Source organism: Leiobunum rupestre, chromosome 4, assembly GCF_980474605.1.
Source record: "Leiobunum rupestre chromosome 4, qqLeiRupe1.1.hap1, whole genome shotgun sequence".
Lineage (NCBI taxonomy): Eukaryota > Metazoa > Arthropoda > Arachnida > Opiliones > Sclerosomatidae > Leiobunum > Leiobunum rupestre.
In genome coordinates, this window is record NC_143387.1 from 71,885,022 (window position 1) to 71,898,042 (window position 13,021).

General features: G+C 36.9%; 1 protein-coding gene across 1 annotated transcript in view; it reads right to left on the minus strand.

Annotated features, from left to right (window-relative positions):
* The window catches only part of LOC149948961 (paired box protein Pax-6-like), a 64,000-nt gene that overhangs the window by 11,589 nt on the left and 39,390 nt on the right, over positions 1-13,021 (minus strand). Inside the window, exon 5 of the mRNA XM_090172859.1 lies at positions 6,633-6,885. Coding sequence (XP_090028985.1) covers positions 6,633-6,885 — 253 coding nt within the window. The remainder of the gene's footprint in view (positions 1-6,632; positions 6,886-13,021) is intronic.

Here is a 13,021-nt window from a genome sequence, read left to right on the forward strand (position 1 = left end):
TTTCAATGTCCCTAATTCTTTAAATTTTTTCCATTTTATACAAAGAAAAATTATGAATATTTTGAAATTCTAAAAATGTTACTCAAAACAAAACATTTTATTTCGGTTGATAGTTTTGGTTCTTTATTAATTTTCGGTGCTGTAGGTAGTACCAGAAGTATATAATACGACTCTTAGGAGATAAGTATACTGCCTTAATGGTATTCGCTAGAAACGTATACCTTCGCAGGATCAGGCGGATCAAAATCACACCAATTAAACCAAATTCCGGGATAAAATAATAGACCAAATATTATAACCTTCTGGTCATACTTATCGCTATTATGTTACTTATGTTTACATCAAATACCTTCAAGTCTAAAATCCTGGATAAAAAACTTTCTGGTCATACTTTCGTTACAATGTTACTTATGTTTACACCAAGTATTATAACTTTCTGTTCTTACTTATCGCAGGAATCCATACCTCTACTTGGAATTCTTTTCCTGCCGTATCGCGTATGGTAAGATCACTCTGACGACTTTAACCCCGCCTACGAGATAAAAAAATCGCCTTTGCGGGCGCTCCCCTCTCACGTTGTTGTTTGTTAAGTTAACATTGTGACGTCAAAAAAACCGTCAGCCACATCGAGACGAAAATCTGCCGCGATCAGCATTCCAAGAATCCAAGTAGAGGTATGGATTCCTGCTTATCGTTATTATGTTACTTATGTTTACATCAAACACCTTCAAGTCCAAATACCGGGAGAAAATAATAGACCAAATATTAAAAAATTCTGGTCATACTTATCGTTATTAAGTTACTTCCGATATAATAAATATAGCAATATATATTATAAACGTAATATACGAAACAATAAAAGTATGAAAGTACGACTGCAGGGTATGATGGGAAGCTTATTCTATATTTAGCCGGAAGGTTTTTCTGATATAAAAACATTCAATATAATAGATATAGCAGCGCAGAGGGGGGGTGGTAAGGGGGGAGGTGAAAAGCGGACATGTTCACGCTCCGCGAATTCCAGGCGCGTCTCCCGAAAACCTTATCTCCGTTCCAAGGCACTATTTTTTCCCTCAGCTAGCAACTTAGAGATACCCTTAGCTGACGGCGAAGTGGAAGCCCGAAGGGAGAGTAACGCCCGTACTCTGCCAGTGGCGAGTGAGGCGCTGGCGTTGGAGGGCCATAGTTTTATCTGAGAATGGCTCCGTTCTGTATATAAGAAAGGGCGCTCTTCAATATATATTTTGTAAGGACATATTATAGATTTGGGCACTCGGCCGTGATAGGGCTTGATAAAGGCCCCTTCTTCTATTACGCGCTGGGCGCCCGGGGGGCTCGAAAGAACCAGCTATGAAATATATTTTCCCTCCCTATTTACCTCAATTGCCGAAAGAAGGGGGAACTACACCATTGTCTTCTCCGTCATGTATACATACATACATACATATATATGGCTAATATAATGTAATATAATGTAATGTAATGTAATGTAATGTGTAAGGTAATGTAATGTGTAATGTAATGTAATGTAATGTGTAAGGTAATGTAATGTCTAATGTAATGTAATGTGATGTGTAATGTAATGTAATGTAATGTGATGTGTAATGTAATGTAATGTAATGTGATGTGTAATGTAATGTAATGTTATGTGTAATGTAATATAATGCAATTCAATGTAATGCTATGCAATTTAATATAATTTAATGTAATGTAATGTGTAATATAATATAATAAAATGCAGTAATGTAATGTAATGTGTAATATAATATAATAAAATGCAGTAATGTAATGTAATGTGTAATATAATATAATAAAATGCAGTAATGTAATGTAATGTGTAATATAATATAATAAAATGCAGTAATGTAATGTAATGTGTAATATAATATAATAAAATGCAGTAATGTAATGTAATGTGTAATATAATATAATAAAATGCAGTAATGTAATGTAATGTGTAATATAATATAATAAAATGCAGTAATGTAATGTAATGTGTAATATAATATAATAAAATGCAGTAATGTAATGTAATGTGTAATATAATATAATAAAATGCAGTAATGTAATGTAATGTGTAATATAATATAATAAAATGCAGTAATGTAATGTAATGTGTAATATAATATAATAAAATGCAGTAATGTAATGTAATGTGTAATATAATATAATAAAATGCAGTAATGTAATGTAATGTGTAATATAATATAATAAAATGCAGTAATGTAATGTAATGTGTAATATAATTTAATAAAATGCAGTAATATAATGTGTAATGTAATATAATGCAATACAATGCAATGTAATGTGTAATGCATAAGTAACATAATCACTTATAAGAATGCCCAAAAAAGCATTTTATTTACCTTATTCACGGGATTACGTCACTGCCAACTCCGTGACGAAAAACGCGTCACCAACTTTATAACGAAAGTTAGTGAATTCTTCGCGCGTTTCTGGCTTTGACAATCTGTAGTTTAGCTCGTGCCTCGCGATCACGGGACTTGGTTTGCATGGTAACCTTTTCAATAGCGCAAGGATTATAAGAATTTTCCATTTTTGGGTGCACTTATTGCGTGTTCCGTGTGAAACAAGGTTTCATTGAAAAAATTTCTACAGAAATGTTATAAAGAGGCTTACTTATGAGTAATTATGTTACTTATGATGGAAATAATACACTAGGTAAATTACCGCCAGTTGAAATCCGCTTCGAACCTGCGAAGATACGCGTTTCGTTTTTACATACTTCTCAAAGGGGACGTTATAAACTTCTGGTTGCATTTAATTAATACCTAATAATAAAATTGGAATTCGGAAAATGAAGCGAATTGAATTCGGATCGATTCGGGGAGATGGAATAAAAAAAGCCATTTGCCGGATCGTTATAAATGGGTCTCTTTAACGATTTTTTCAGAAACTCTTTGGCGCTCCCCATTCTCCGCGAATTTAGAGTGAAGACGTCAATGCCGCTGCATAGTGGCGACATCTGTTAGCGTTTTCATCGATCGAAATCGCGCCGCGGATTCCGGCAAAAAAATATCTCCCTAAAAAAAGCGAAAGAGACGGGGATAATTTGGTTCCTCCGTTCCCCGCTCGCGGCGCTCTGATCGATTCCGGTGGCGTCAACCCCTTTTTGACGAAAATTACTTAGTGAGATTTTCTCTGATTAGTTATTGATGGATCCTGGGTCGGCTCTAATAACCTTCCCGACGATATAAGCGCTTTTCGCCCGCCTAATGTTCCACTACTTCGCGCGCGGGGGTCTTTCCTAAAGTTCAAACTTCTTATTCCATTTTCTTACGGCGGATCAAATTTGATGGCAAAAATACATAAATTTTTTTTACACAGAGCAACTTCCAACCGTTTCTCAGACACAAATTCGGTTATCTGAATCGAGGAAATAATTGTGATAAATCAGATATCAGATTATCCACGTTTACGTTCAGATCCGGAACAGTTGATACGGGTCAAAATGCAAACCAAATAGTTTAAACCCGAAACTGATCTGAATTCATCCTAAGCCCCCAGATTTCAGATCAGTTCAGATTTGTTGATTGAGATAATGAATCAGATAAGATTTGAGATCAGATTGCAGGGTAGGGGGAATATTAAAGGGAATATAACCTGCAAAGCAATCTTTATGGAAGACCCCTTCAATTTTTCAAATTTCCCTGTACAGTGGCGCCAAACATTTCTAAAGTCAAAGGCAAGAGTGGCTAGAGCTGCAAACGTTGGTGTTCCCATTGAGTTTGGAATATTAATCTAGAGGTCCAATCAAAACGTCGGATTTCAGTATTTCGCGAAACAAGTTTTTAAAAATAAGAATACTGTCGTCTGCTCCCATCGGCGTCCCAAATGACGAGAAAACGTTATCATTCTACCCGTGGCGCCGTCTATCTCTCAATGATTCGTTCAAATAAGACGCGTTTTCAAGCAAAAATATTTTTTTCTTCAAAATAATGGATGGCGCCACGGGTCATATGATAACGTTTGCTCGTCATTTTAGAGCAGACGGCACATTCGTATTTTTCAAAAACTTGTTTCGCGGGGAGCAGATTTGATTGGATCTCTAGATTAATATTCCCAACTCAATGGGTGTTCCACACCAAATACCTGAGGTTATATTATATTATATAAACCTTATCTGAAAATTACGATTTGAAAAACCCGAATAATTGGCTTTTTTACCTTCAGATATCTGAATAACCTGAACAATTGGCCATTGGAAGCGCTAGAGCCACGTAACGGCCAACGCGAGAAGCTCCTAAACTGTTGGATTTTAGTCTGCTAATCTATCAGTTTATTGAACATTACAATCCAAAATGCGTAATATTTGATACAATTACTATGTATAAATGACAAAAATGGAAATGGTTTTTTTTAATTTAATTTAATTTTTATAATCTATGAAATTAAATCTTTTAATATTCACAACCTAAAATATTTACTTATTTTTAATATTTATTCCACTGGAAGCTGGCTGCTTTCATAGCACATGTGTCTTGCAGCGAGCCAGCTTCCAGTAAAAGACAGAATAAACCGAATAGCTATATGTAGTCAGGCTATAAAAAAAAATAGGCTGACTGTAATTTCCGGCTGCGACAATAGCGCCACCAGCCCCCCGTAAGCGAGCTACTACAAATTAAATTCGAAAATGAAATTTGAATTCCTTCATGTTACAAATGGTTATATTACAAAGGCTAAAAATATATTAATTAATTAACGTTACATATTGTATTGTAACATAATTTGTAAAATAGTTCGAACTTAAAATAGACACTTTTGATCATTATAGTATGTTTAAAAGTTATAATCCAAAACTTATCTAATTTAAAAATAAATGTACCAGACCAGAATGCATGAAGCAGGTGGCGCTAGCGTCGCGGCGAAAAATACAGTCCGATTATTTTACATAATTTTCTACAAAACTTAATCAGTATATGCTTTGGAAAAACCACCGTAGATGGCGCCACAATAAATACTGAAGTCACTTCTTCTAACTTTAACCTAGAGTTGCCTATCCTTACGCCTAGATTGAAATTTTCAATTGGATTGACTTTATTGGCTGTCATTAAGGGTAACACACGCTAAAAATCTAATTAACATCATCATACGTAAATAGCTCTTACAAGATAAGTATCCACTTAGACCATAAATAAATAGGGATGAAACAACTTCGGAAAACGTTCCGCAAAAACCCGCATCATTTAGATCGTTCTCCTATAGAGTAATTTCAGTCACACTGGACACAACGTTTCCTATAGACCGAAAAAAATGGCCGCTCAAAATGGCGGCAATATTCAAACGCTACTGATGTTACTCTATTAGAATTTTTTCCCGTCCCGAAGTTAACGCGAAAGAAATATAGAAAATTGGGCAATGAAGCGAAATGGTTTGGATTTTCCATCGGCAGGTGGCGCCTTCGGCAACTTTCTGCTCATCCCCCCCGCGAAAGTGCGAAAATGTAAAGATCGCTTGACCAGCAAAATAGTTCCCTGATAAGAGAAATAACACCCACCGTATATACGATATTTTTCAGGGGTCTGGGAGGGGGTATGGAAATGAGGGGGTCACGTATATTTAAAATAAGTTCCAGTTTTGGGGGGATATTTTTTCGTTCCCCCTCCCCGCCGGGCTACGATGTAGGGGAGACTTTTTATCCACTAGCCGACGATGCAAAATTTTTGCTTGACCGAATCGCAACTGATAAGGTGTTTCGGCATTCACAAAAAAGAAAAAGTGGGAGAAATACTCCCTGATAGATGGCGCTTTTTACGACGGTCGTATAGGAAAAAGCCAACATCATTTTTTGAGCTAGAAACGTTTCTTTAATAATGTAGGAAATAGGTTCAATCTGGGTTTAAAAATGCTACATTTTCGCTATCACGGTATAAAGTTGTGGTTATTTATAGTGGATCACCTATTTTATCATTTCTACCACTAGATGTATCAGAAGCTTCCGGTAGCTGGCGCTAGTTAAGTTAGTATATTAGCAGACAATTTTTCGATTTAGACTTAACCTGTCTAATATCATTTGCCTCTTGTAACCACCCTCGCGAACATTGTTGCTAAAATTCGTCTGGTTTTTAATTATTAAACGTAAACGTAGATGGCGGTCGACTGTTAAAAATTTAGAGTCTAAAACGGGCCAGAAAGTCAATTTTTACAATTACAACTGAAGCGGACGCAAAAATAAACGATTCTGGCTAGTTATTTTATAAAAGTAATTTTGAGTTCAAGTAGGACTCGCGACTAACGAAATATAAATATAGACTCTACTATACCAAATGAGTATGAATTTGAAAGATCGGTACATTTCGTTTCTCATCAAACTGAGAAATATTACTGAGCAAAGTAGGCTTATTCTTACGCACTATGGACGCTATTGCTTACCTAAATAGTCCAAAGGGCGAAAATGCAGCGAAGTCGAACGTCGACGCAAAAGATATCCGTTAGGCCTAACCCGATTTTTTGCGTCAGCTTTCGTTCTCGCTTTGTTTTTTCCCCTTTTTTCTGGCACCGCTTTAAGCCCAAACGGCAAGGACCAAATAAAGAGTACCTTGCTTTTTATATTAATACTTCATAGCTAAATGCCGATTAGGTTTTTTTTAAAGCGCAACGCTGTTTTTTACCTTTTTTATGTAATTGTCCGTTTTCCGTGGGCATGGTGGGCGTGGGCACTGTGGGTACGCATGTGGGCGCTAGACCTCCGAAAGTGGGTGCTCCGGGATACCAGGGGTTGGGCCTAGCCCATCCTTGGTGAGCGTGAGGATGGTGTCCGTTGAGGAGGCGTAGTTTGTCGTACACGGCTGCGTCTTGCGCCTGGACCTGAGCCTGTTCTTTCTGGGCCGCTATGTTGCGCAGGACGCGGTTGATGGACGACACCTAGCGGACACAAAGAGAAAAATTGACACGAGTATATAAAAAATCTTCCGTCATAAAAACGAAATTAATAGCGGGAAACGAGCGGGTTCCTTTGGTCGGGTGTTGCGTGGACACTGTAATTTTGACCTTTCTCTTTGGCAGTCCGTGAAAATAGCTTTGACCCAGATTCGGTCAATCGTTCATCACAACCCCTCTATCATTTTAAGTTTTCCTCTGCACTTTCTCTTTTGATTTATTTGGGATCAGAATTTTTGGGACTTCGCTAGATAGAACTGTAATTCTAAATGTACAGCGTGACTTTCTGGTTCCAAAACCCGATTTTAGTTGGATTTTCTACTGGTTTTGGACCATAGACATTTTAATACACTTATATAGTGTTGTCAGTTGGAATGTTTTCCGGTAAATTTTCCGTATTTCACCGAAAAAAATAAAAAAGTTTTCATTCCATGGTTTGTCTAATATATTGTTTGCAAATTTGAATAAAGCGGCATTTTCGCATCATTTTTTCGAATCTAAAAGTAAAACTAAACCTCTAGACTAGTTTATACTGGTTAACAATGTAATACTATTAATGTTTTGTAGTATGTTTACTGTTATTATAAAAAGATAAAAACATTTAAAAAGTAATTTATGTTACAATTTCTTATTTTTCCGATTTGCGGAATGACGAAATGGTTTTAAAAGTAATTTATGTTACAATTTCTTATTTTTCCGATTTGCGGAATGACGAAATGGTTTTAAAATAAACTGCCTAAATCTATTTACTTATATTTACAAATAATATTTTTCATCTAGGTGTACTTTTTTCCGCACTATTTTTTGTTTTCAAACGATATTGGAAAAATCAGCGAAAGACTGCGAAGGTAAATATTTCAAGCTAATAACATTAAATTTGAAGCCTGGCGGTCTGGGGGGAGTCCCCTGGCGATAACAAAAATGAAACCCAAAAATTGGACCAGATTTAGTATTTTTTGCATTTGGGAATTTTATAGCTGAATTTAAATTGATAATTAACAGGAAAATAGAAGAGATTTTTAGTAAGTTTCAAGTTTATTTTGATACAAAACTGATATTTCTTAAGGAAATTTAGGACCGTAGTTTAATATTTGCCGCTTCTACCTTTACTTCACTAATTTTAATTTTCAACCGAGCGTACAGTGTGGGGGGGGGGTTACTTACATTAGTTTCCCATCCAACACATTTTGGGGGGGGGGGGGGGCATTGAGTTCCTAACTTCCTACACCCTTGTATATATCTCTGATAAGGTTAACCTAACTATTCTTTCGGTGTTGGAAATTTGAATGCGTGAATTTGATAATTATAATAAACAAATGAACAAGTTAACAACCTTATTAGACCCTCTATTATATAATAAATAAATGCGGTAGTAGATTTCGTCTGCTTTAGTAATCGTATTAATAATCAACCACGGCACCACCTTATGCCCAAGTCATCTAGCGACTTTTTAAATCAGTTGGCAGAAGTTGTACTAATTAACACAGGCTTCCCTAATACGTAAACCACACTTAGGGTCATCCCTCTACTGGCAAAAAAATGCGTTACTCACTGACTCACTCTAGGCAAGCGCGAAAGTATCACACTGAGCGATCCTGTTAGGTAGTGTCCTCTGTTGGAATTATTATACGATAATTTTTTTGCGTCTCTCTCAACTAATATCTTTAATAGCTATGAGGTGGCGTAGCTTACGTTCAAGATTCCACATTTTAAGCATGGCCGCTGCTTGTGATACCTTCGCACTTGCGCCGTGGTTGTTACGCCTATTTAGTCCATAGCATTTTGAATGCCACTTCCTAAATTAATAAATGTTTATTGGCGCTAACTCTATAGCTTCGTCATTTTGCGCTAGAAGTCGCTTTTCTTTTATGAGTAAATACTTACGAACATAGTTTTATAGACTTACGCTATTACGCATCCCCCTTGAAACACTGACGTAATCGATAGGGTTATTATAAAGATTAATAAGGGCGCTTCGTACCGACTATTCGATCCTCTAAAGAGTTTGTATCGGTTTGCCATTTTTAAAAACGTTTTTCCCCGAAATCGATTTGTCGGTCGCACGCGTTCGGTCAACCGACGAACGCGATCGATAATTGACGCTTCCAAAGATAGATGGCGATACTTTCCCGTCGTTTCGTATCGGGTTCTTCTCTCCATTATTTTAAATACGTATTCTTCGATTGACTACTGTCGAAACTCAAACCAAACAAAAAATATCGTACACTAGAGAAACAAAACATCAATTTCGTAGTTGGGAAAATTCGCGTAGGGAAAATATGTATCGGCAAAAGGCTTTTTTGTTTTGATGGGAGTGTGACGGCACCGCCCCCTGGCGAGTTCGGGAGCGCGAGTCGCCGGTGGTGGGGAGGGTTTTGGCGGGAAGAGTGTTCCCGCGCGCGCTACGCCGACTGCAGCCGGAGAGAGCGAGAGTGAGAGAATGAAAAATGCGGGGCTCTCTTTCCTCGGAGAGAAGACGCCACTACTCATTCTCGCAAAGAGCCTTCGCTTATATAGGCGGATAGGCCTTTGACTATCATTCTTTTAACATTCTTGATCCCTCCTGTATGGCTGAGTCCCTAGGCCTCAACCGCCCTACCCAGACCCCGAAATCTCGGCGGTGATTCATCATCTAAGGACGAATCGTTTGTCTCCCAGAGGCAGACTCCGAGACCGAGGCTTAAGTCGGAAAAACTTCCGACGCCGAGACAGATTCATATTTTGCGGCTGCCGAGGTCGCGGCACACTTCACTTAGCCAAATTGCGTTGCCCTTCAAAAAGACTGCGCGGGACTCTAAACAATGGGGAATTAGTTACCAACATTCTTTCGCGGGGGGTGCTCGCGGTTACTAGCACCGCCAGAATCAACCCCGAGGCCCGTCTCCTCCCTCAAACCCTTCGTTACGCGACTGCGTTACTGTCGTGGGGTAAATGAAAAGTGATGTTGCATTCGGTGGCCATCATCTGTTACGACGTCTAACCGATTTCTTACGCAGTTCAGACTGCACGTTTTACTCACATTGTCTCTGTTCGTTTTCCTACAGTTTCATAACCGAGTTTTAAATTTAGCGGATTAATTGTGGATTCTACTGATAGTAGACAGGTTAAGCCACCGCCAGAAAACGTGTAGGGGGAACTTGTAGGATTGTAGACGTACATTTGTGTGCACCTTCTACAAGTTTCATCTTCACGTTTTCTGGACATTTTCTGTTGCTGGCTTAACTTCTCTATTAATTGGGTTTTATAAGCGTTTCAGTATAGTTTCTTATGGCCCTGCTTATAGCTATGTGTAGGTGGTGTAGAATTGACGCCATACCCTAAAAAATAAGTGCCTCTAGCGATAAAGTGCGCAACTTATAAATCCAAATTAACTGCCCGCGGTCCTACGCCTCGGCAAGGTTCCTGCACGTGCTAGCTCTGACGACGAGACAAAGAGCGCGTATTAGGCTTAATAACCTAATAATACCAACAAAACTGTATGATTTCTAATGAAATGGCTCGCGTTTTGATGGGACTAAAGAGGATCAATGCACCATCGTAAACAATTCCCATATTTCTAGCAGTTATTTCTCTCATTTGCGTCGTCTGCTTAACTTTAGCGGAAAGATTGCATCTATATAGTTTTATTTTACGGTGCTGTAACTATGTACTCAAATGTATTATCTTTGTAAATACCATAATTTGTATTAAACATTTTATATTAATTTCAAACACACTGACTAAGAGACAAAGAGCGCGTATTAGGCTAAATAACTTAATAGTAATAGTAATAATAATAAAAATGTTTAGTCTCTCATGAAATCATGGCTCTCAGTAAAAATGTAATACAATAATATAATAATAATATAATATAATAATTATATATAACATAACTATCCCATTTTATACAGCTGTGACTCGCGTTTTGATGGGACTAAAGAGGATCAGCGCACCATCGTAAACAATTTACATATTTCTAACCCTTCTTTCATTCATTTTCACCGTCTGCTTAGATTTAACGGAAAGAACGCGTCTAGTTTTATTTTGCAATGTTGTAACCATTGAGTTGGGAATATTAATCTAGAGATCCAATCAAATCTGCTCCCCGCGAAACAAGTTTTTGAAAAATACGAATGTGCCGTCTGCTCTAAAATGACGAGCAAACGTTATCATATGACCCGTGGCGCCATCCATTATTTTGAAGAAAAAAAATCTTTTTGCTTGAAAACGCGTCTTATTTGAACGAATCATTGAGAGATAGACGGCGCCACGGGTAGAATGATAACGTTTTCTCGTCATTTGGGACGCCGATGGGAGCAGACGACAGTATTCTTATTTTTAAAAACTTGTTTCGCAAAATACTGAAATCCGACGTTTCGATTGGACCTCTAGATTAATATTCCCAACTCAATGGTTGTAACTTTGTACTCAAATTTATTATCATTGTTGATACCTTAAATTTTATGAAACATTTTATTGGAACTACGAATGGGTACTCTGAAAGTATGGCACTGGTAAGTTGTAACGTTAATCTTGAATTGGTGTCCAACTTCTTATTTTGTATTATATTACTTGTATTAATTTTAAAAACTTTATTTATTATTCATAAAAATTCGTCATTCGTCAATCACTTCCAATTAAAATTAGTTCTAATTAAACGGGTGTCGGAGTAGAAAATGTATCAAAAACCCTTAATCTAATTTTCGACCAGTCTTTTTTTTCCCGGTAGGCGGCGCGGTTGAAAAGTCCACGTTCCCGGACGCGATATAAAACGAAAGGTCGCCTCGGCGTTTAATAGCCCCGCTTGTCATGCAAATTTCGGGAGCGAATTGGATTTTGAGACCCCTGGCGTTCGGCGCGCGAACCATCTCCCCAGCCGATATATTTGGTTTGCAAAATACCTCGATGATCCGACCGCCGCCACCGCCGCCAACCGTATATAAGACTATTTTGAATAAATCTAGATGGCGGCGCAATACGTATTATAGGAGGCGCGCGAAACCTATCTCCTTTTTCGCGACCAGCAGGGATTTCGCGCTTTCGTATTATTGAAAGCTTTTCGCTTTTGTTTTTGAATGGCGCTTCAAATCCTAGTTGCGCCCCAGACTTTCGAATCGAATTCTTCCTTACAATTTTATTGGTTTTTCGGGAAATAGTTTTCCTCGTGCTGGGGAAATTCCAATTTTCGATACTGTTCTGGCAACCCGGACCCCTTCCTCGGAAGTTAATTGTTTTGGGAATCCACGAGTCTCGATAATTAAATTTCTCAATTGCTATTTACCGTATTTTTCGAAAAGTTTCAGATTTTCAGATTTATTCGATTTATATCGGATTTTTTTACCGATTTTGTCAGAAGTATATTTTATACGTATTACAGTCTTTTCCGATATAAAACCCAGATTAAGTATGTTTGAATTAGAGTTAAGGCCAAAAACTGGTATGTGACATACAAATTTTAAATTGTTAGTTTTTGATTTCTTAATATTTTCAAACATAATATTAATAACTATTTACCCAAGTGGTGATTTAAAATTAGTTACCAATACGTTATTTATCGTTATTTAACATTATTAACCATTACGTACCATTATTTATTTTCATTTACCAATATTTACTATTGTTCACTATTTACCTACAATTACTGTTTTTACCATAATGTACCAAAGTAGTCTTAATTAAGAATATACCGTTATTTACCTAAGTAGCCTTATTCACCATTATTTGCCAAACTCCCGTTACAATGTTTTATAATTATTTACCAAAAAACCGTTATTTATCATTTATTAATATTTATAGAAATTTACCATTATTTACAGTAATTTACCAATATTTAGCAAAATGCCATTAATTACCATTATTAACTAATATTTAAAGTAATTTACCAATATTTAGCAAAATGCCATTAATTAACATTATTAACTAATATTTACAGTAATTTACCAATATTTAGCAAAATGCCATTAATTACCATTATTTACCAAAACGCAGCTATTGGCCATTATTCACCAAAATTTACCATTATTTATCAAAACCCAGTTATTTGCCATAATTTCCCAAAATTTACCATTATTTAGCAAAATCCAGTTATTTGCCATTATTTCCCAAAACGCAGCTATTTGCCATTATTTCCCAAAACCCAGTT